The sequence below is a fragment of the Prionailurus viverrinus genome, chromosome A2, assembly GCF_022837055.1.
Source record: "Prionailurus viverrinus isolate Anna chromosome A2, UM_Priviv_1.0, whole genome shotgun sequence".
NCBI classification, from domain to species: Eukaryota; Metazoa; Chordata; class Mammalia; order Carnivora; family Felidae; genus Prionailurus; species Prionailurus viverrinus.
In genome coordinates, this window is record NC_062562.1 from 158,417,505 (window position 1) to 158,441,731 (window position 24,227).

At 50.7% G+C, this 24,227-nt stretch overlaps 1 protein-coding gene across 2 annotated transcripts; it reads left to right on the forward strand.

Annotated features, from left to right (window-relative positions):
* ARHGEF5 (Rho guanine nucleotide exchange factor 5) lies at positions 1-23,238 on the forward strand. Of its 2 annotated transcripts, none has more exons than XM_047849998.1 (17): positions 1-123; positions 4,740-4,870; positions 6,539-7,187; positions 7,794-9,701; positions 10,179-10,236; positions 10,667-10,731; positions 10,936-11,189; positions 14,112-14,272; positions 14,773-14,925; positions 15,206-15,335; positions 15,633-15,707; positions 16,149-16,238; positions 17,360-17,517; positions 18,120-18,281; positions 19,835-19,905; positions 21,677-21,781; positions 22,488-23,238. In XM_047849998.1, the coding sequence occupies exons 3-17, from the start codon at positions 6,773-6,775 to the stop codon at positions 22,643-22,645; spliced, it is 3,963 nt and encodes a 1,320-aa protein (XP_047705954.1). In that variant the 5' UTR covers positions 1-123; positions 4,740-4,870; positions 6,539-6,772; the 3' UTR covers positions 22,646-23,238. The 2 variants fall into 2 exon arrangements, with proteins under 2 accessions (XP_047705954.1, XP_047705955.1); XM_047849999.1 differs by having other exon boundaries at positions 6,539-6,803; positions 22,488-23,237.
* Positions 23,239-24,227: the final 989 nt, after the last annotated feature.

Below are 24,227 nucleotides of genomic sequence, written 5' to 3' on the forward strand. Positions count from 1 at the left end.
GGCGGGGAGGGGCGGGCCGCGGGTGGGGCGGCTGGGGCGGCCGGGCCTGCGTCGGGGACGGCCGGCCGGCGCCTGGGACCCGGAGGGGACTCTCGGGCCGAGACGGCATGTGACACTGCCCAGGTGGGTGCCCTCCTCCCTCGCCGCTCGGGGGCCCCAGGCGGGGCGGCTGTAGAGTCCCGGCGGAGGTGAGGGACGGCCGGGAAGGACGGGGAGTCTAGGCCTTCACCCCCCCCACCACCCACCCCGGGCCAGCCCCAGCTGGGTCCCCGGGCACGGGCTCCGGAAATGGGGGGCAGGGCAGCTAGGCAGAGTTCGGGGTGTGTGACCGAGTACCCTGGTCCGAAGAGGAAGGAAGCTAGAGGGAAGGCTCTTGCCTGAAAAAATTTGCTTCCGGCCTGGTCCCCGCCTTGGAAGTGGGCACCCGGACCCCAGATGTTCCCCGGGCCAAGAATCGGGCCTCTGCCTTCAGGGTCTCGGCCCTGGGGAAACCTAACCCCCGGGAGTAAGAAATAACTGAGGTTCCCTTTGTGGTCCTTGTCCCCTAACTAGAGGTGTTTTTTGTCGTCTCCTTTTTCTTCCCCGGGCCTGGGCCTTCCTTCATTTATCTTCCTCTGGATTCGCATGCTGTGTACGTCTAAGTACACGCCTCTCCTCTGCCCCACGAAGCGCCTGAACGTGTAAAAAGGACTCCTGCCCTGCCCCCACCCTATTCCCCCATATATTCGAAGTACTTCCAAAGCTTCTGTCGATGGTGACTTTGCATTCTGCAGTTGGGGAGGTGAGATGGGGTTGCGGTGGGGGTGCTGGATCAACGCTAGTTCTGAGCATCATTTATGGTTGCCTTTCAGCAGGACTGCCCTAGGAAAGCTAATCCGGATGTCCCTGGGGTTTCAGATCTCAGGCCCTCTCCCCTTCCTGGATCTTGGATTCCCGAGACAGATTTGCCTTCCCATCTACCTAGAAGTGAACTCTGGCCAGGGCTCTTGTCAGATTGAGGGGGAAGGGTGTGTCAGACCAGGGAGAGAGGGTGACTTTCCTTTCCAGTTTCTTCCCTCCTTTGCTCCCCGACTTGCGTTCCTGGTCTTGCAGCCTTGGCCCCCTGCGGAAGTCCCAGCTCCTAGCTACACAGCTCCGCATGTGTCCTCTTTCTCAGACTTATTGTTTTACCTACACATGGAGCCTGAGGGAGCTCCTGGCCCCGGGCCCCAGCAAAGCGGAGGTCATTTGTTAACCAACCTGGGTTAACAAAACCGAAGACCTGCCTAGTGAGGGGGTTCTTGGGGGCTGGGGAGGAGGAAGGATGGGGATATCAGTTCTAAGGGAGTCTCTTTAGCAGGAGGATTGCATGTTGTTACCCTAGTGGGGAGGAGAGAGGCGGGGAGGTAGGCAGGTAGGTACTCTTAAAAGAGCACAGTAATTCTAAATATAGTCAGGGGTCCCCAGAGTGTATGGCTTCCCGTAACAGTCTGTCTGAGGTTGTCTGTGGCCACATGAAGCATGGTGTCTGTAGGATAGACAGGAACGTGTCATTTGTGGTGTGTGGAATGGTTGGTCACAATGCGGTGTGGACAAGAATGGGGTCACTCACAGGATCATGGGTCGAACAGGAACAGTGTTGCTGAAGTGTCAGTGGTGTAGACTCAAAACAAGTGACTTGCAGCTTCTGCTGTAGACAGGGATGAGTCATTGTGTGTATAGAGTGAACAGGAGCTGGTCATTTATAGCGTCTGCAAAGTGGACCAGAACAAGGTCCCCCTCAGGGTCTGTGTTAAGGACACACAGAGGGCGCTCACACTCATGTTATCTATGTGGATGGCACCAGGGCCGTGGATGGATTTGTGGGGTATATGTCATTTGCCACTAATGATGTTCTGGGTTAGCCCGTGTGGTCTACAAGACAGTGGATGATGTGGTGTTTTCAAGCATCAGGGAACACATAAGAGATGTTTATTACACTTTTCATCGGGATGGTGGGGCTTTCCTCAAATGGATAGAACACAGGTATTGGCAAGCTAGTGGTCCAGAAAGCTCTCTTATTTTAGTATCTTTGTAACACTGCAGGCAATATTATCAAAGAGTGAGTAAAGGCACATATCTGTATGGTGGTCTTATTTTCTAAATCAAAATGAGAACGTTTTGATATGTGCGGTATTTTCCTAAGGTGAGCCGGAGTATAGACGATATCGTGTAAATTCAGTAGTGTTGTAATCTCAAGAGTATTGCAGTGATGTTTGGTGTAAGTCAGATTCTAGAATACTTGAATCTGACAGTACAAAATCTGGGAAGCCTGGTCCTGAAAAATACACATGACACTCAACATCGGTTCAAAGAACAAGCAGTCTGATAGGGAGGAGGGGATAATCCGTGAAATATACTTCCCTGTCTGGTGACTAGAAATGGACAAGACCTAAGGTGTTGGGGGGCTCCAAGGGAGACACTGAGCTCTGTCGCTGTATTTATTAATAGAGCTACTTAGGGCTTTGTCTTGCCAGAAGTTACATGTGGATGGGGTCAGCAGATGCAAAATGTCTCTGCTCTAGAGGAAGACCAGTTTACCATGATGCCACACTTTACCTGTTTTCTGATAATTGGTGGTTATTCACCCCCTTCCCCCCAGTGGAGATGAGGAGGTAACTAACATAACGGGCAATCCAAAAAGCCTCTCTCCTGATGCCTTTATGCGAGTGGAACCATGGCTTGCAGATTTCCTTTAGCTTTCTTACATTGTACTTGGTCGTGCCTGATTACAATAGCATTACTAGGACAGGATCAGGTATAGGGGACACAGGGTATGTTTTTCCTCTGTGATAAATGGCGCTGATCCGGTGACTGCCATTATTTCCTAGTGGATAGAGGCAGTGTCAGGAATAGTGCCAGTGGGCTTGTAGGAGACAGACACGCATCGTGTAACTTGAACTGAAGAGGTCTGTGCGGCACCGGGTGCAGAGAGATGCAGCCTCAACAGAGCAGGAAGACACGGGTGTATGTAGAGGCCGTCCGACCTGAGGACATGAGAGTGTGTGTGGGGACAGGGCCAGGACAATACAGATGTGGGTGACAGAAGACTTAGGGCTTACACAGTCTTCTTAGGCCTGTAGGAGCCAAGTTTCACAAAGTGTTTACGGCGAGCAACTACAGTTATTTAATGTGTGGTTGAGAGAATAGGGTCACGTCCATAGTGATTATAGTATTTTGTACTTAGGTCTAGAAATAGGGAGCAAATCACGCACCGTGTCAGTTAACTGGAAAAGGACATAAAAATTCTTCTACGCAAGTATGCTTATGTTACACGTGGCTCTGTGCCCCATACAGATGGGATCTGTGTCTATGGGGTGGCCAGGAACCTGTCACACGCTACATCTGCGGGGTGGCTGGGGACCTGTCTGTTTGGTTATATCAGGCTCTATTGCGTAGAAACTGCAAAGGCGGCTTATGGCCTGTGTGCACGTGTGGATGGGTGCCTGTGCCAGCGTGTATATGTGTGTGCAGTATCTCAGCAGGACAGCAGACGTTTTGGGTGCTGGGCTCCCACTTTAAGCCTAGAGAAGATAGGAAATGTGCGGGTCCAAGGGCAGCTGTGGGTTCCGTAGGCCCCTGGGACCTTCTCTAGGCCAGCCACCTGCCAGCTTCTTCCAGCAGGACTTGGGGCTGCTTCTCACAGACTTGCTTCGGGAGACCTTGGTTTGAGTTCACCTGTACCATTTGCTTAAGAAGTCTGAACAAGTGCCTAGGTTATGTGACCTTCACTTTCCTCATCTGCAAGCGTCTCTTGTATGTCCCTAAAAATCCTTCCAGCTCATGAATCCTACATTTCTCTTTTCTCCTTTCTCTTTGCTCAGCAGTAATTACAATCCCTAACGCTTCTGTGACCCTTGAAGTTGACACTGTACGTTTTCATGTTATTTGATCTTCATTAGAACTCCTTGCAAAGAAAGAATTTAAACCCTTTATAAAGATAAGAAAATGGCCGTTCCAATAAATTGCAGGATTCCTACAACTGTCTGAAATTACAACGAGCAGAACTAGCAAGATATGTAAAAGACCGAACTAAAAATCGAGCGACGTTCTTTTGACTCTGTTTTCTTCCTCTCTTCATCCATGCAATAAATCTTTGTGGCGAGCAAAGGAAGCTGCAGGCAAAGAGACTGAGCAGCTAACATGGCAGTGTTTGAGCCCTGATGAAGTTCATTCTCTAGCCCGGAAAATAGACATGAACTTGGTAATTACAAGTGCAGTGAGTGTGAGAGAAATAAAGGGTTCACTGGGGCAGAAGAGGATGCCGGGCACAGGAGCAGCAGAGGCCCACAGCATGGGAGTAGGGGGTTCGGGGGCAGAGGGCAGTAAGGCAGAGGCCAGGCGTGGAGGGCATATAATCCAGGCTAAATGTTTGGGTTTCATCCCATTGGCGGTCGGAGGCCACTGGAGAATTTAAACTGCAAATGGGGCTTTTCAGGATCACTCCCATGCAGAGCAGAGAATGCCTTGGGAATAGGGCAGGAGGGGCGCCTGGGTGACTCAGTTGGTTAAGCATCTGACTTCAGCTCAGGTTATGATCTCGCCATCTTGCCGTCCGTGAGTTCGGGCCCCGCGATGGGCTCTGTGCGGACAGCTCAGAGCCTGGAGCCTGTTTCAGATTCTGTGTCTCTCTCTCTCTGCCCCTTCCCCGCTCGCACTCTGTCTCTCTGTCTCTGAAAAATGAATAAACCTTAAAAAAAAATTTTTTTTTTTTTAAACAGGGCAGGAGAAGCTCTGTGGAGGCTGGTGGCCAGGCTGTACCCCAGGTGGCCTGGTAACAGAGGACAGGAGAGCGCACCAGGGGCTAGCAGTGCGGATGGAGAGATGTGCACAGACGTGAGGTGCATAGGAGGTGGGCTCCACAGGACTTGGCAACGTGTGCGATATGGGGCAGGTGGGGCCAGGAGGGAAACAAGAATTTTGTTCTGTAATTGAAAACCATTTACTGAGCACTTAATGTGGGCCGGGTGTTGTGCTAGGTGGAGACAGTTGAGCGAGACGGATGTAGCTCTTGATCTTGTGAAGCTTACCCCCTGTTATTTGGGATAGATGTAAATCAAGATGCACACAGAATGGTGACCGTACAAATGCTACAGAGGAGAAGTGACGTGAACAATCTCTGGTAAGTGGTAGACAGAGGGGCACAGTGACCTGGTCAGAGGACTGGGAAATCTTCCAGGGTTAAACCAGGAGTATGTAGTCTCGCAAATGACAAGAAAGAGTGCTAATGTTAGGAGTATCCAGTACCGACAAGAGCCACGACATTGGCGATTGTGGGGGCGGTGGGTAGAGCGGTACCAGTGAGGCATGGATAGAGGCAGGCGGAGAGGTGAGGAGGTGAGGACCACACGCATGAACAATTCTTTTACAGTTTAGATGAGAAAGCCAGGGCCATGCTTCAGTTGTGGGATGGCTCTGAAAGAGAGGGGGCGAGGGGTGAGAAGAAGAGAAAATCCATGCCACAAGAAGCCGGGCTAAAGAACACGGCGCCTCGGGACAGGGACGCCTCTTGTGCTTTCAGAGCAGGAAGCAGGAAGAGTGGAAAGAGCCAAACGCAGAGCGCTCTGAATCACGAGGAGTTGAAGCCGCTCCTCTCTCCGTTGGTTTCTAAATTCTTTGCAAGGTGGGGGATGTGGTATTCTTTTGGAAGTGAGAAGACAGGTGGGAAGGTCGATCTTCTGAGAAGTGATGGGAGGAGTTCATAAGGTTGAAAGCAGCGGGGGTATAAGAGAGTAGTGGGTACCCACCCAGAAGGTGTCCTGGACCTGGCAGAAAGGGGCAAGCACCATGTCTGCTCTGGTTCTAATCTACTGAGTCTAGTTATCATTCCGCTTTACAACAGCTGCTTCTAAAATTGCATACAAAATTATTAATGAGTTATAAGGCCCTGCTAGACACTCTAGAAGAAAATAAGATGAGTAAAATCCAGACTGTACATAGGGAGATAACACTACGCCTGAGTACCTCGGACTCACTTGCTACAATGGCCGGACCTATTTTAATCCAATCAGCAGCTTTGGAGGAAGATTCCGCCTTCAGACTCTGCTTCTCTGGGCTGTTAGATCTAGGGTGTGTCACTCACAGTGTCTGGGAGTTATAGGGGACTGAGTCACGCTTGGTGTCCAGAGAGTAGACCGGGAGAGACAGTATGACCTAATGCAATCTAGAGAGTAATGACCCCTGGGAGTCCTTGGTGCTCTTTGACAACGGTCTCACCCTCTAATTGAATCATTTATTATCTGTCTCCTCCACAAGCCTCCATGAGGACACAGTCTTTCTCTGTCCTGTCCACTGAATGCCCCGCACTTAAATATTGGTAAATATTTATTAGATGGGTAAATAAATAAGCCTACATACATTTTTTTAGAGGCTTTTGCTTACTTTGTTGAGTATCTTTTGTCTCAAAGAATGACTCTAAGTGGAACCAAAGAAATCCCCCACTCTCGTCCTTTCTGCTGTGTTCCTTTGATAGGTAGAAGCAGAAAGGGTGATAGACACTTTGTGTTTTGTTCCTCTCTAGGGCTTCGCCCTGATGCAGGCTGAGGAGCCCCCACTCAGGGCCTCGACCCCCATCCCTGCCATAGCAGAGCTCAGTGTTACCCCTGAAGCCCTCAGGGGGAGCAGTCAGACCGCCGCCTGGGGGCCCGAAGGTCGAGAAGGCTAGGTGCCATCCTGTACCTGGGCAGAGCGACGCAGACTCTCGGAGACGCAGCAGAGAGACCTAAGGGATGTGGACAGCTGTGCAGCTGAGAGCATGACCTCGTTCCCCAAGGAAGCCTCTGCAGGTGCGGAGACCAACCAGGAGGACGCTGCGGGTGAGACCTGGGGCACTCCAGAGCATCCGGAGGTGGCGCCTCAGAGCCCGGAGGACGGACGGACAAGGACACGGGCTCCCGCAGAGCCCGGGGCCTGTCCTGCCCAGGATGAACACCTGGACATGGTCCCGGTATCCAGTGAGCTGGGTGGCTGCGTGGAGATGGAATTTAGACCAGAACTCACTTCTTTGATTTGGGGAACGGAATGTGCAGAAGAGAAGGGGGAGACTTTTCCAGACACCTCTGCTCGGCCCAGATTTGGACCTGCCTGGGAAGAGCATCTGTCAGAAACCAACCAGCCACGGGGCTCCGTCAGGCAGGGGGAAGAGCTGCGGTCTCTGGGGGCGCGAGAAGGTCAAGGGAGAGGGGCACTCGAGGGGCTGGAGGAGCAGGGGCTAGCGGAAGTGGGGTTCCAGGACGGAGGAACTGTCAGGGAGGGTGGGCATGTAGGGGAGCAGGAGCAACTGGCAGAGCCGGAGAAGGGGACGGAGGGAGAACACGGGCAAAGCCAGGAACAGACACCAGGTGGTGTGATGCTCGCAAAACAGAGAGAAAGAACCAGGCTTTGTGGGGAATTGGAAGGTCTGCGCTATGGTGAGGAGGAGAGGAAGCCTCGGGGCCAGCGAGGTCTACAGCAGGGAGAGGAGGGGAGGAGGGCGTTAGGGGGGACAGAAGAGGGGAGCGTGGACGCCCCGTATGAGGAGAATCAAAGCCTGGTGGGGAAATCAGGGAGAGTAACTGGAAGGCAAGAAGGTCAAGGTCTGCAGGGGCAAGTGATGCAGGGGGAGGGGCAGGTAGAGGAGGCGGGGTCAAGTGAGGAGGAACCAGGGAGTTGGGTTGGGGACCCGCTGTGGGGAGAGGGCAGACAAGAGAGTACCAGAGAAGGGGAGGCCCATGATGGTGTTTCCACACTGGCTCTGGTAGCCCCTGAGGTCTCTTCTCCCTGTGACTTATTTCTAGACGCCTGTTACCCCATGACCAGTACTCCTGGGACTCAGAAGGAGCCTCGGGCTGAGGAACTATCCCCTACAGCTCTGGGTCCTACACTGGAGCCAGGAGGATGGTCCTGCCAGCCCGTTTCTTTACCTGGCTCTTTTCCTGCTGGGGAGTCACCTGACCAAGAAGCAGCTCAGGATAGCCAGCAGGAGGGATCTGAGCCTGGGAAGGGGACGGTGTTCGGTGTGGGGACTGAGATGGCCTCTGCCAGTACATCCGGGACTCCTCCAAGGACACCAGACTCTGCCCCTTCCAGTCCTGCTGAAGTTTCCCCCAGCACAACTACATCATCATCTGCCAGCTCCCCACTTGCCTCTCCCAGGAGGGAGCCGTCTCTTGCTGCACGTTCTCTAGAAACCTCCAGAGCATCTGTTTGGACCAACAGGGCATCTCACTGTGGGGCTTTGGAGACTCCTGCTGCTGCCCTCCATGGCTTCCCCTCTGCAGAGGCTGCCGTGGAAATCTCCACCAGCTCCAGTTGGGCCAGCCCTCAGAGCCCCCCCAGCCACCCTACAGGGGCTGTCCAGCACCTGAGGAGCAACTCCTTCCCGGGCTCTCATAGGACAGAGCCGACTCCGGACCTGCTGGGAATATCACTTTCCTTCTCCCATTCAGAGTTGCCCCAGAGGCCCCCCAAACCTGCCGTCTCTGGCTCTGTGATTCCAAGAAGGGACAGGAAAGGTGGTAGGGACCACAGGATCATTCCAGAATCCCCTAGTTCATTATCCACTCTGGGGCAAGACTCCCAAGAATTCACTTCAAATCCAGAAATGTCCAGCAGTCCCCACAGCAGCCACCCGTGGGGCTCCCCACACACTTCAGCCTTTTCCCCAGGGCCTCCTGCCTATGGCTCTTCCCCACCCCTTGTCTCTGTAGATACGAGGATCCATGAACCTCTGCCCCCTCCTACCCCAGAGAAGAGGCATGTCCAACCCTCCATGGTGGAAAGAGACAGCCATCTCCATGCAGGGGTTTCCACACTGAAGCGGTGTGCCCATCCTCTTCCATTGACCCCAGGTTTGGGGCTACATGGCCCCCCCAAAGGCCCACTTCCCCCAGTTCCTGACCCCCTTGTGGCAAGGCAGCACCGACCTCTGCCCTCTATCCCAGACACGCCCCACCCTCCTCAGACCTCGTTCTCCCGCAAACTGAGATACAACAAGCCATTACCCCCAACCCCTGATTTGTCCCAGTCCCACCATCCTGTTTCTTTTAGTAGTGCAAGGATCTACAGGCCTCTACCCCCTGTCCCTATTATGGATCCCCCCACTGAACCACCCCCATTACCCCCAAAGTCCAGGGGGAGGAGCAGGAGCACTCAGGGAGGACTCACGAATTCAGGGGGTCAGGGCAAGCCAAGGCCTGTTTTTCAAGAGTGGACAGTTTCCACTCCCCATTCTGTTGGACGTACCTCCTGGCCCCCAGCTATGGGTCGGTCGACAGACTCTTTGGCTTCTACCAGCAGGAATAAGAGTGAAGTGTCCCCTGGCATGGCTTTCAGCAACATGGCAACCCTTCTGAGTCCCTCTTCCCCAACCACGCCCTGGAATCTGGAGCTCCAGGGACCTGCCTCTGAACCAGGACCCTCAGAAGAGTCTGAGGCCCCTGGCAGAGGATCTTCGAGAAGAACAGCCCCTCAGGGAGGAGCCAATGGCCTGAGGAGGTTGGATCGAGGCCAAGCAAGGCAGTCAGACAAACTCAGCCATCCCCACCTGGAGAAGGCATCCAGCTGGCCCCACAGGCGAGACCCAGGGAGACCCCCGGAGGGCGGCAGCGGGCAGGTTGCAGACCCTGGTGAGGGGTCCAGTAAGCACAAGGGCTGGAATCGGCAAGGCCTGCGCAGGCCTTCTATCTTGCCTGAGGGCTCTTCAGGTGAGCAAAGAGCAGGGGTCATGGGGACACTCGTGTCAGACCACGCTTTCTCCAGCTCTTTCCACCTCACTCATCTTCTGTCCCCAGGGCTTCTGCTCTTCCCTCTGCTGGCTTCACTCATCCACATACCCAACCTCAACTCAGAGTGTTGTGGTGCTCACTGGAGCACTCTGCCTTCTCCTTCCCCTCTACCCCTGTCACCCGCCATGGTGTTCTTTTATTGTGTTTGTTTTTCCCAACTCTTCGGCTCGGTGTCCTCCTAGTAGTAGAGAAAACTTCCTCTTCTTGTCTTCTGATGCCAGGGACAAGGACATTACCCGGCAATAGTGTCCTCGCATGCTTTCTGCTTGGGCACTGTCCTCCCGGCTGAGCCCTCCTATCCCCCCAGATGCCTACGTCTCCCACTTTAGGTCTTTCCTGCTTTGGCCGTCAGAGTGTGCCTCTAAAACCCCGTTACTTCACCATTTCCATTTTCAGAGACGAAAGGTCCAGCCGTAGAAAAATCCCCTGGCTCTTCAGACACCATCGTTTTTCGGTGAGTCATGTTTTCTCCTAATAGACACACTTGTACTGTCTTTTCTGAGGATACCGAGATTTCCATTAGTTGCCAGGGGTTCTGGGACCCTGTCTCTTCCAGAGATGGGGAGGGAAAGAGACATAGACCAGGATTCCAGAGCAAGGGCATCTTTTATCTTCCTGGTTCCATCAGCTGGGTCTGAATCTCCCATCCTCCTAGGTAGGCCCGTTAGCCATGAACTAACCGCCCCGTAAAAGTTCAGTATGTCTTCCAGAAAAGCTCTGAACTGCCTAAAAATGGGTCGGGCCACAACTTGCCTCTTCAGGGGATTCAGCCCTGACACCCCAGCACACATCCCAGAAATCAGAGACTACCTCATCTGTAGTCACCTGGGGCTTCTCTGCCTCAGTGGCCAGCAAGCACCCCAGAGCCCTTCTTGCCTCCACAGGGAGAAGAAACCAAAGGAGGTGTTGGCAGGCTTTTCAAGACGCTGCTCGAAGCTCGTCAACTCCTGTGAGTACCTTGAAACAAAACCGTAGACCCGCGTGGCTTGCTGCCCGGCACTGGCGCTCGTGGCTCCCCACTGCGGGGTGGTGATATCTGCGGGGGAGAGGATTGCCAGGAGAGCCAGAAGCAGTTTGACGGCTTCTGTCTCTGTGCCTCAGCATCCCTGTCTCTCTCGTTCTCTCCCTCTGCCGTGCTGCCTCGCCCCTGCAGCCCATCTGCTTTACCAGGAGTACAGCGATGTGGTTCTGAACAAGGAGATTCAGAGCCAGCAGCGGCTGGACAGCCTGGGAGAGGCGCCCGGGCCCGCCTCCCCCCGGCAGCCCCGGAGGGCCCTGGTCTCCTCGGAGTCTTACCTGCAGCGCCTGTCCGTGGCCTCCAGCGGCTCCCTCTGGCAGGAGATCCCGGTGGTGCGCAATAGCACCGTGCTGCTCTCCATGACCCACGAGGACCAAAAACTGCAGGAGGTACCGGGCAGGGCAGGGGCAGACTGGAGGGAAAGCAAAGGCTCTCATTTCCTGCTCTCTACCGCCACCAGCAGCAAGAGCAGGCTGTCCCCATCACAAACCCACCATGTGCTCCTGCACCACGGCTATCGCTCCTCTCCGCTCCTCTCCGCTCCTCTCCGCTCCTCTCCACTCTGATGCGTCTGAACTGCTTTCTGAACCTTCCCACTGGCCCTCCTCCCCGCTTGCACTCGGCACGGGCCACTTCCTCCCACCTGTCACTATTTGGGCTCGTAGGAAGTGACTGTGCCTCTGAATTTGTTGGGAGGAGTGTGGAATTAATCCCTTCTCTGCTGCTTCAGTCTAGGCTAAAATTTCCCTCTTCAACCAGGGTTCCACACGACACTGGAGGTTTTCTCTTCAACCAAAGCACCTGCAGTGGCTCTTTTGCTGAGTCCTTTGTAACTGTCCTGTGGTCCACTGGTCTCCTAGAGGCTTTGGAATGACCATCAGTCGCAGCTCGGTCCTTAGACCCAGTGGCAAGGCTGTTCGGTGTTTATTACCGTTAATAGGTTTTACGTGGAGAACTGCTCTTAATAATCAATCTGAAATAGGGTTAGAACCTTTCTTCCCAGGAAGACAATATGGCACCATGGAAAGGCATCACGGAATCATGTTTGCGTATCTGGCTTCCGGAGTAAATGACCTGGTTGTGAGCCCACTTCTCTGTTTGCTGGCTCTTTAACTTTGACCAGATTACTTGCTCTTTCTACCTCTCTGTATTGCCATTCGTAAAACTGGGTCACCAATAGTCAGTGGGAGAGCCAAAAAAGATAAGTGCCCAATGCACAGTCACCCAAGAAATGTTTTCTACTGTACTTAAATTTCAAGTCAGGCCAACCTGGGTGTGAATCCTGGCTTCACCATTTACTAGCTGTGTGACTGCAAGTTCGATAACTTCACTAAATCTGTTTCCTCACCTAAAACTCGAGGATACTGATGTCTTCCTTTCAGGGTGGCCATGTGGTTTAAATGAAATGTCCCTGTCTGGCTTTTAGTGTGAAGTCCGGTGCCTAGTTTGATACATATTACTGCCAGATTCTCCCTCTCTCAGAGGTGGGAAGGAGGAAAATGTTGGCCAGAAGGACTTAGAGATAAGCAAATCAAACAGAGGCAGCTATAAATTGTTTAGGTTTTTTGAGGCTCAGGCTTGGGGCTCTTGTTCTGACCTCAACTTGTCAAGCATACAGAGGATATGTAGAAAGTCAGTGATCTGCCCAATACTTAAGGACCAAACACCAGGAGAGCGTTTGGACCCTGGCTCTCTCACCAACTCCAGCATACTGGGAAGCCCACCAGGGCTCCTGGGCCAGCCCTGGTCTCCGTTTCTGAGAAGAGAAGCCTCTGTGTTTATACGCACATAGTCCTTTCATAAAATAGCACTTCCGGGGTCTACGAAGTGCTTGCACCAACCCCATTTCTGGTGACTGGCACAACGTCTTTGTGACATGGGGGTCACTGTACCTACACAAAAAGGCAAGAAGCTCTGAGGTTCAGTGAGGTTAAATGAGCCACTCCAAGTCCTATCGTCAGTCGAATGTTGGAACCAGGACTCAACCGTCATTACCAGGGTCATTACCCAGGTGTGTGCATGTGTCTTCTTTGCCTTTTCTGTTCTGTTCGTGCATCTACCCCGAAGCTGCATGCTTGGATGAAGAGCAGGGGTGGCCCAGCAGGAGGACAGGGCCGTGAGCCATTGCGCCCCCTGCTGGAAAGTCCACACAAGTTCTCACGTGCTGGCCCTTCTCCATTAAACCTCAACAGCACCAACTCGTTCTCAAATATCCTCCTTGCGCCCATGTTTCCCCAATCCTCAAATCACTTTCATCCCCTAAATCTGTTCCTCTTTCAAAGTCCTGTGGCTCAGAGAGTGAGTCCGTCCGCCATTCGTTCAGCTTCCAAACTCCAAAGCTGACACGTTAGCTGTGACTCCGTCTGCTCTTCCAGCCCCCGTTTCTAGCAAAGAACCAAGTTCTTCCGAATCTGCCTCCTCAAAAGTTACGAAACTGGCCTACCTCTCCCATCCCCGTGGCCATTCAGGCTTCCATCTGTCACCCGGAATTACTACGACAGCTTCCTAATGTGACACCCCTGCCCCTTCGGCTCTTTTCTCCATGCCGTGCTCAGAAATAGCCTTTACAGAAACCAAATCTGATCAGGTTATTTCCCTACATAAAGCCTCTTTTAACCTTCCCGTTGTCTTAAGTCCAAACCGTTTTACCTTGTTTACGGAATCCTCCAGACGACACCCCATTTACCTCTCCGGCTCCAGCTCCTGCCACTCCTTTAGTATAAGTACTTAGTTCCCCAAATCACTCCGTTTATTTAAGCTTCTTGAAAGTATCTTTTTCTCTTCTACCTTTAGGGGCTTGTACACATTCTTCCCTCGGCCTCAAATGCTCTGTCCCTGTCCTCCTGATACCAGGTTAGGCTCTGATGTGACTGCAAGCTATCGGAGAGGGTCTGCCCCCTTCCCTGCTCTGCCCCTCGAACATTATGCAGTGGCCTGCAAATGCCAGGGACTCCAGAACGATTTTATTTTATTTTATTTTATTTTATTTTATTTTATTTTATTTTATTTTATTTTATGTTATGTTATTTTATGTTATTTTATGTTATTTTATGTTTGGTTTTTTATGTTATTTTAATGTTTATTTATTCTTGAGAGAGAGAAAGAGCAAGCCTGAGCCGGGGAGGGGCAGAGAGAGAAGGGGACAGAGGATCTGAAGCCGGCTCCGTGCTGACAGCAGCGAGCCCGACGTGGGGCTCAAACCCACAAACCGTGAGGTCATGACCTGAGCTGAAGTCAGAGGCTCATCCGGCCGAGCCACCCAGGCGCCCCTCGGTGACTATTTTTAATCAATCTCCTCTCCTACCCTCCAGGCCAAATTCGAGCTGATCGTGTCAGAGGCCTCATACCTGCGCAGTCTGCATGTGGCAGTGGACCATTTCCAGCTTTCCGCCCCACTGCGGGCCACCCTTACCAACCAAGAATACCAGTGGCTCTTCTCTCGTTTACAGGACGTGCGTGAAGTCAGCACCACGTGAGATTCCTCTTGTCCCAAACTCAGCCTCGGTGTCTCTAGCCTGTAAACTGTCAGTTGGGTTTTCTTTTCTCTCAGAAGCCCTCTCCTTGCTCTCCCTCCATGATTCCCAGCGCTGTGGGAATAGGGAGAGCAAAGAAGGGGAGAAGGTATGCGGGTGGGTAGATCCGTTAACGGGTAAACAGAGGAATGAGAGATGCTTCCCAGGTTGAGGGGATGCACTGGAGGTGGGATATGGGCAACAGGTGAAGATCAGAGAGCCGGAGCAGAACCAAAAGAAGAACAAGAAATGGAATATAAGGAGCAGAGGGTTAGATCGGGGCAAACTAGGGATTGCCTTGGAGACAACGCTAGAGCACGGCAGGGGCACCGAGCTAAGGACAGTCATAAGTTACCGCCTAACAGGAAGAAGGAGTCACAAACTCAAGGTGTAGGAGGGGTCCGTCAGCTGCTCACCTGAGGCCCCCAAGTCTCATGAGACGTGTGTGAATGCCGTACAGGTTCCTTTCAGACCTGGAGGAGAACTTCGAGAACAACATCTTCACCTTCCAAGTGTGCGATGTGGTCCTGAACCACGCCCCCAACTTCCGCCGGGTCTACCTGCCTTACGTCACCAACCAGACCTACCAGGAACGCACCTTCCAAGTCCTGCTGTGAGACCTGATCCCTATTCAGTCCCCACGCGAGCCCTGCAGTGACCTTGCTGCACTAAAACCCCCGGACCCCAATCCCGAGCAGCATCCCAAGAGCCCATGTTTCTTGTGCCTGCTCTGTGATCCCAACCCCAAAGCACCTTCCAGGTCAGACGCCCTCAGCCGTCACATGTGGGCGCCCCCACCATAGACATTCCACTGCATCTCTACCCCCTGTGCCTCCGCTGTGTCCCCAGTCCTTCCCACGGCCCTCCTCACTGGAGGCTCGCTGCCCACACAGGAACAGCAACAGCAGCTTCCGGGAGGTTCTGGAGAAGCTGGAGAGCGATCCTGTCTGCCAGCGCCTTTCCCTCAAGTCCTTCCTGATCCTGCCTTTCCAGCGCATCACCCGTCTCAAACTGCTGCTTCAGGTACAGCACGTTTCCTGCCCCCCCCGCCGCCGCCCTGTCCCCCAGACCTCTTCCTTCCACCCGAAAGAGATGATCTCCGGGAGCCCCAGGGCCCGGGACCATGCTTGCTTCTGCCCCTCTTCCACACCCTGTGAACCACGTGAGCCTTCTTCTGCCCACCGCCCTCACTGTTCTCCCTCAGGGTGAATTTGCTGCAAAAATTTGGTTCCTAGACTTCAGTAGCTTACCCACCATTCTCTCTTCCTGTTTTCCCATTCCTTCTTTCCATCTGGCTCCTGCTTACTGTTTGTCCTACAGAACATTCTGAAGAGAACACAGCCTGGATCTTCAGAGGAAGCAGAAGCCACCAAGGCACATCATGCCTTGGAGGAGGTAAGCAGCCACCACCCCCACTCAGACGCCCAGGATTGTCCTTCACAGAGAATTCTGCACAGGCCCGTGACTCCAGAGAGCAGGGGTCCCTGCTCATGGGATCGCTCAGCCACCTCACTGTACCCACCAAACCTCCAGACACCCGCCCCCTCCCCTCAGCCTCCTTCCCACACTGAGGATGCTCTACACCAAGGGGCCATGCTGTCACTGCCACCAGCCCCAGATTAAATCTTACGTCCACTCCGCCCCGGAATGGCGTCAGGTCATACAAAATATACCCGAGGCCTAGAACTGCCATTTGGTGCTGCCCTCACACCATTCCAGCCTGCTAGAAAAGACGGAGGCCGTCGCAACCAACTTCCAGATTTCTTGCAGAGGACTCAAAGATCAAAGCCTCTAACACAGTGCTCTTCCTCTTTCCTCAACCTACCCACGGTTCAGCTGATCCGAGACTGCAACAACAATGTCCAGAGGATGCGCCGGACAGAGGAGCTCATCTACCTGAGCCAGAAGATTGAGTTTGAGTGCAAAGTGAGTTGGTCCCCTGCACCCCCACCCTGCCTGGGAAGCCGCCACAGGCCAGCCTCTAGCGTAGAACCATCTTGCTCGCGCCGTCCCGGTCTCTGCCCTTACTGCTGTGTGTCTTCTATTCTGGCCTATTTCTGGGACACCCAAATGCCTACTTCAGTCTCTGTGGTATGTTGTTAATTGAAAAGGGAAAGACACAGAGCTGTGCGTACCGTAGCATATTACTGTGGGTACAGATCTGTGCATGCATTTGCTTATGTCTACGTGGAGACAGGCTGGAAGGGACACAGGAGAAAGGTAGGACAGGGGTTACCTGAGGGGGAGAATGTGCATTTGGGAATGGGACAGGTGAGGGAGAACCTATCAGTGTAAGCCTTGATGACAATAACATTTGGTACTTAAATCAGTCAATATTTGATCAAGTCTTCATCTAATCTAACCAACGCAATGTGAAATGGATTCCAAATATAGGGCCAAAATCTCCCATCAAAATACAAATGTAAAATAAGCATTCCGCATTCAGATTCCACCTCAGAACAGGTCCCATCCTCATTTCCCTCGAAGAGAGGGGAATCCTTTATCCCCATATTAATTGTATTGCAGCACCCCTGTCTTTACCCAACTTCCAACTCCGAGCAGACCCCGCCTACTTCTCCTTATCCCTATTCCCACATATGGCTCCAGCTGCTCCTGTTATGTCTCTGGTTATAATCAGAGAAAGAACAAATGTCAGAACTGCACAAATCCTTTAACTTCTAAGACACGCAGCATACGGTTCCCTGCCATGTTCCTTCACATGCCTCGACTGGGGTCATCCAGTTCTCCTTCAGTTCAGGCTTCTAGGGCTGGGCTTTGTCACATAGTCACTGTCCTGGGTTGGAGCGTAGGCACCTTCTGTTTGCCGGATGGGTGGACGTGGGGGCCACACAGTAGACAGTGGTAGGTAGAGGGCTCTGGGAGGAGCAGTCTAAGTGGATGGGTGATGAACAGGAAGGATGGTGTGGAAGAGGGTGTCAGTGGCAGAAGCCACGAGGAAGAGGCATGGTGAGGAGGGCGGGACCAAGGAAGCCTCTCGCTTGCCCTGTCTGTGACGCGCTGCCTTTTCTGTCCTCCCCTCCCTGTAGATATTCCCGCTCATATCGCAGTCACGCTGGCTGGTGAAGAGTGGAGAGCTGACAGCCCTCGAGTTCAGTCTCTCCCCAGGGCCGCGAAGGAAACTGAACACGCGTCCAGTTCACTTGCATCTCTTCAACGACTGTCTGTTGCTGTCTCGGCCCCGAGAGTCAGTGACTAGAACGGGAGGGAAAGGGGATGGGGCCAGAGGGCAGGACTAAAAGGGACAGTAAAGGGTCGTGTTCCTGGGGGAGCCCTTCTCAGTGGCTCAACCCATGGAGTGCAGGTCATGGGCTAGAGAAGAGAAAGAAAGGTCCGAAGCAAAAAAGGGGATCCCACCAAATTACGTCACAAGATCACGTGGCAGGGCCTGAACTATGTTGTAGACATGGAGCAAAATGTAGCAAATGAGCTGCTCGCATTCTCAAATTAGCTTGTTTGGGCTAGACTCAGCCTACTAGTCTAGAGGTTCTTAGCCAATTCCAGATCCTAACTCTTTGGTCTTAAGGGCTTTAGAAAATTTGTATTGATTTGATCTCTTCAACTCTTTAAAGTGGTGAAGTATTCATTGTACTAGACATGTGGTTTCCCAGCTCTGTGACAAATCCCTGGGGACTCTGGAGCCACCATCTTGGGAGCAAGGTAGCACCATCTCGTGGTTTTTATGAGGATTTGCAAGCTGCAAAGGACAGGGATTTTGAATCCAAAGGTATGATGGTGGATGAAGCATAACAACTGTAGAATCAAGTTGAAAAGCCTCGTATTTTGCAGGGGTAGCCGGTTCCTGGTGTTCGACCATGCTCCCTTCTCCTCCATCCGAGGGGAAAAGTGTGAAATGAAGCTACACGGACCTCACAAAAACCTCTTCCGGCTCTTCCTGCTGCACAACGCACAGGGCACCCAGACTGAGTTCCTCTTCAGCACAGAGACCCAGTGAGATGGGGCTGGGCGGAGGAGTCGGGGGGAGGGAGGAAGGGAGGACAGCCTGGGAAGAAAGTGGGGCTGAGGCAGAAACTGTGTCCAGAGGACAGCCGCAGCACGATCTAGCCCATCCCGGACTGAGAGCATCCGAGGAGAAATCCAAACCCAAACTCTGAGCTAATAGACGACTTGCAGGAGACGGGGTGGGAAGGGGTACAGAGTTGCTGCCGATGTTTAGCATCTATTTTCTGCTCTTCAGTCAAGAAGGACAAAGTGAGCGAGACAACAGAGAAGAGACGGGCTGGTATGGAGTAACTAAAGAATTGAATTACTGACGTCCACGAGTCATGTGTATAAGCCAGAAACTCTTCAGTGCCGAAGGCTGGTGGACACTTTGTGACTAAGACAAGCACTGGGGTGTCTTTAGCTTTCCTCCCTCCCACTTTCCAACCCAGGCCTCTGTTGAGCAGAAATCCATAGTGTTGACAACTGTGATTTGCTCATGTTTTTAGTAATAATAACAATAATAATAATAATATACACTATTATATATTATAATATGTTATATATTTTATAATATATCATATTATATAATTACATTATTATAATAATATAATACACACACATACATTTTGGGGAGTATTAAAAATAATACCTATAAAATGTAGTAACAGTGCCTAAAACAATGAACAAACTATAAGCTCATAGCTGTTGCTGCTGTTACAAGAGATACAAGAAGCCTCTCCCTTTAAAGGTTTGACATGATGCCAAACGGTCTGAGGATCGATCCCTATGTTGTAGATACTTTTCCGTTTTGTCTCTTGGAAGACATCTCCGGGTAGGATCGACCTTACCCGTCTTCACTTATGGAATAGAGGGGCTGGTACAGGGGTTTGTATGCAAACTGTGACCACAGTCAGGTAGCCAGATACAGACTCCTGTTCTTTGTTTAGTATTTGGGGCAGCCTCTTCCTGGAATAGAAATAGTGTCAGCTCTCAATTACTCCAGCGTTTTTGGAAGCAGAGGCTAAGATAATGCAAAATACTTCAGATGATTACAAAATCAGCTTGGGTTGTATTGCACGACCAAAAAAAAAAAAAAATAGCACAGATATCTCCCCGATCTAATTGTGATTACAAAATATTTTTCATCTCTGAAGTATTTGGTGGAAGGGAGGTGGGGAGTAGAGTGTAGAGAATTCTGCAGAGTGACAGTGGGGATCTAAACTAAGATGGACATCTTGCTTATTACAAAATGGAAAATCTCATGTGTCTAATTGACAGCTGACATTATGTCCCCACTTGAAAGATATGCCATTAAGAGGGTAAGCCTGGAAAGAGAAGGAGAAAAATAAAGGGTGACAAAACACATGAACACACAGTTGGAGATCTTCTATTTCCAACCAAGCAAAGTCCCATTGACTTTTGTGCTTGATGTCATTGAACTAAACAATGCTTTGAACTGGCCAAGTCTTTCCCACAGTCATTTCCCTACCCCATCCTTGGCCTTTGTCCTCTACCCCAGAGCTACAGCTGAAGCAGCTGACCCTGCTTTGTTTTCTCAGAAGTGAAAAGCTTCGATGGATCTCAGCCTTGGCCATGCCCAGAGAGGAGTTGGACCTTCTAGAGTGTTACGGTGAGTGAGGGTATAAAAGGCAGAGAAAAATGGCAGGGCCAGAAGTCACCTTTGGATGCAGGACTTTAGGAGGCTGGGTGGTAACTCTGAGAACCTTCCACTTATTGCTTTTATCCAGAATTTCAGAGTGGAAGTCTGGCCATTGGAGCTTAAGCAGCTGAGATGATCCACCTAAGACTACTCACCACTATGACACCACCTCCTCTGCCGTGTATCTTCTCCCTTGGGCCATAATTTGCTCTTTTTAAATATGTGTCCCTGTAAATCTATCCTGCGATTATTCTGCCTAGATTTTACCTGCCTGAACGTCTTGGGGAAATAGGGAGAAATAGGATGGTTGGAGTAGGAGTTGTGGAAGGAAGCAACCCAGTAGATCTGTCATAACCACACCCTCTCCTGTGAAGAATGACCTGAGCTCACCACCCTTAGCCCAGGCTTCCAGATAGCCACAGACATACACGCACATTATGCATGTGTCTGGCATTCATGTGAAGAGTAGATTTCTGGGTCTCCTAAAGCCCCACAGTTGTCCTTCAGCGAGAATTCCCTAACTGGTATCCAGAGAGGAACTGAACACAAAGGAACACTCGTGACTCAAAAGAACAAACAAATACAAAGAACCTCTGAAAAGGAAGTAGGAGAACTCAGGTTGTAAACTGAGTTCTATTACCTTATTCACTCTGTGAACCCATCTGCTGGCCTTCAGTCCCCCAGCTGGAATGAAGGCAAGATGTCCTCCTTCACTGTGGTCTTATGAGTGGCAGATTGGAGATAAGCTTTAGAAAATGGATCAGGGCGCCTGAGTGGCTCAGTCAGTTGAGCATCCAACTTTAGCTCTGGTCATGATATTACAGTTTCTGACTTTGAGCCCTGCATCGAGCTCCCTGCTGTCGGCACAGAGCCCACTTCGGATCTTCTGTCCTGCTCTCTCTTTGTCTCTCTCAAAAACTAGTAAATATTAAAAAGAAAAGTAAATGAAATACAGACAATAATGCAGCATTCTGTTTGTTTTCTGAGGGAACCAGTGCAGTGTGGTAAAGGAGAAAGACTGTAAGGTTGGAGGCTAATGGGTCAGAAGACCTCTGAGGCTTGTTATCTTGATCTTAAAAACTATGGAAATTTCCTCTGGCTCACAAAAACACAGAAATACAGAAAATCCAGAATCTCCCGAGGGGTCATCTTGATCAACCCAGTCGTTTACAAGTGGGGAAACCAAAGCTGAGGGGATTGAGTGCCTTACTTTGATTGTACCTGGAGCCCCATGGCTGCAGCTCTTCCAGCCCGATCTGGTAGGTACTGTGACAAAAATGGAGAATGAGTCACAGCTTCGGATTTTACAATCTAGTTGAAGAGGCAGAATGCATACACAAGGCAATTAGACAAGAGGTAGATGGTGTGGTCTAGACAATTAGTGTTAAAGGAGTTCAGGATCCTTGGTGGACTGAAGAGTCAGGGAAAGTTACAGAGGGAAGGTGGGCCTCTAGCAGAATCTGAGTATTTGTAATGAGTCACTGAAGGTTGTTACAGTGGACTTCTCAATGCATCTTCTCCAGAGAAATAGAATTTTTGACTCATTTCAGTTCCAGTATTTTCATTTCCTTATTGGCCATTTTGTTTCCTGGTAGAGGAGAAAGATTCTTCTGTCTCACTTGTCTGTAACTTTCTAAAGCCCAGACTTTATCCTGAGTCCTCATATGCTTCCCCTGTAATTCCTCTTCTGGTCCGGTCATTTGCCTTTCCTAACCCCTCTTTGCCCTCTTCTCTTCCAAAGACTCCCCGCAAGTACAGTGCCTTCGAGCCTACAAACCCCGAGAGAATGACGAGTTGGCGCTAGAGAAGGCAGACGTGGTAATGGTGACTCAGCAGAGCAGCGATGGTAAGAGGGAGAGCCCATGAGTAAGCTGGGCGTTGGAGGTGGGACACTATAGGTAGATGTATTCATTTCCTAGGGCTGCATAACAAAGTACCACAAGTACGGTGCCTTAAAACAATAGAAGTTTATTCTCTCATGGTTCTGGAAGCCAGAAATCCGAGGTCAAAGTGTTGGCAGGGCCGTACTCCCTCTGAAGCCTTTCAGGGAAGATCCTTCCTTGCCTCTTCCAGCTTCTGGTGGCTCCAGGTATTCCTTGGCTTATGGCAGTATAATTCCGATATCTACCTCTGTCTTCCTTCTGTGTGTGTGTGTGTGTGTGTGTGTGTGTGTGTGTCCAAATTTCTGTCTTTTTGTAAGGGTACTGATTATATGGGATTAATGGCCCACCTTACTCAGTATGACCTCATCTTAACCTTCCTAATTACACCTGCAACAACCCTGTTCACAAACAAGGTCACATTCTGAGGCACCTGGGGTTAGAACTTCAACATATATTTTGGGGGAAACATAGTTGAATGCGTACGAGTAGTTCAGGAGTAGGCAGTTGTAGACCTTGCCAGACCTAGAGCAGCATGGTTAACATACTGAGAGACTGGATTTCCCAATGCTGGGCCCTCCCTAGTCATTTCAGCCTTACCATTCAGAAAAGTCTGGGGGAATTATTGTGAGTCTGTCCTGGGTAATTCTTCTTCCCACCCATTGCCTGTAGGCTGGCTGGAGGGCGTGAGACTCTCAGATGGGGAGCGAGGCTGGTTCCCTGTGCAACAAGTGGAGTTCATTTCCAACCCAGAAGTCCGAGCCCGGAACCTGAAGGAAGCTCATCGAGTCAAGACTGCCAAACTACAGCTGGTGGAACAGCAGACCTAGCTTTCTCTGGGAGAAATCCCCTGAGCATAAGGACAAGATGTTCCTGGAAAGGGCTGGCCCCAGAACCCTGCAACAGAGGCTTTCTGTGGACCAAGAACTAGACCTTCTGAAAACTCAAGAACAAAAACCCAGCTACCAGTTGCTAGTCCCAAACCTCCTGTTTTTGTGCTTCGTGCTTGGTGGAGGGATTTTGAAGGACTTTGCACTGGACTCTGAGAAGCTTTTCTCATAAGAAAAGGGAGAAATGGGGCCTAAGCCAAGGAACTTTACCTCTACTACCATATAGTACTTAAACATTCTCTGTTTCTAGAGTACAGATTCAGGGCTGACCAAAGTTTCCATCGTGGCTACAAGTTAAACAGAATCTGATCTCAGTTCACTGGAGGGAGATGTTTAAGGGGGATTAACACATCAGATGAGAGGATCAAGCTAGTGACCTCTAAGGTGCCTTCCAACTCAAGAGCTTTTCCCTAATTATTGGTGTGAGGTCAGGGCATGCATCTCTGGGATCTATGTCTGTTGGTGGCAATGTGAGGGTTGTACTCTCTCACGCTAATAAACTTGGCAGTTCTCTGAGTGTTTTCTTCTCAGACTCCTGAGCACTGAACAGGGTTTGGAACATGGAATCCCGTGAGAATTCTAGGCCATTTGATTTAGGTACCATGAAAGACCAAGATGGTGCCTAGATCAGGGCAGATGCCAACTCTTGCTTTATGATTCCCAAGAGTTTGGGCAGCTTTTCTGTTTGTTACAGCCTCAGAGGTTGTACAAGGGATTAAAAGGAATTGACGAGTGGTAAAAACCCCATTCAAACCTTTTTTACTGAACCTATAAGTTAAACATAGGTTAGTTCGAATGGATTTGGAAATCCTACTGAGACCATTCGTGATTTTATATTTTGACTTGAATTATGATGAAGGTATCTTCCCAGCTGTTTCATCCTCTTTGTGAAAAGTAGCGTGCTATAATGGAAGAGTCCTAGAACCCAAGTCAAGAGACCATCTTGCTGTACTGCCATAGTTCAGCCTGTCCATGTCTCAGTTTCCTTAAGTGTAAAAGGCAGGATTGGGCCAAGTAATCTCAAAGTCCTATCCAGCTCTGCAATATAGGATTCTCTATCTCCTACTGGATTGCCTTCCTCGATTGAGCATCACTGTATGATTTTTCACATAGAGCCCTCACATAGTCACCTTTTAAGCTGGATCATTATAGTTCTTCCGTGGACATTCTACTGCTCTGTTTCATCTATAGGAGTGCCCAAGAGTAGCATTGCATTGCAGCTTTGTGCAAAGGTAAGAATAATGGTGTAAACTTTGTCCTCTACCCAATTAAGGATGATACAACACAATAGTCTCATGTTTGTTAACACATTCTGTTTTCTACCCATCCTAAAATATAATTTAGCTGGCTTCATTTTTAGAAAAGTTATCACTGTAGTAAGATGGGACTCACTTATCCTAAAGAAGTTGACACGACTGAAAAATCTAAAATAGGGATGGTTTTAGAGAAGTTCAATTGAAGTTTTCACTATTTTCATAAAGCCAGCTTTTTATTATTAATATATGATATATTAATATGTATA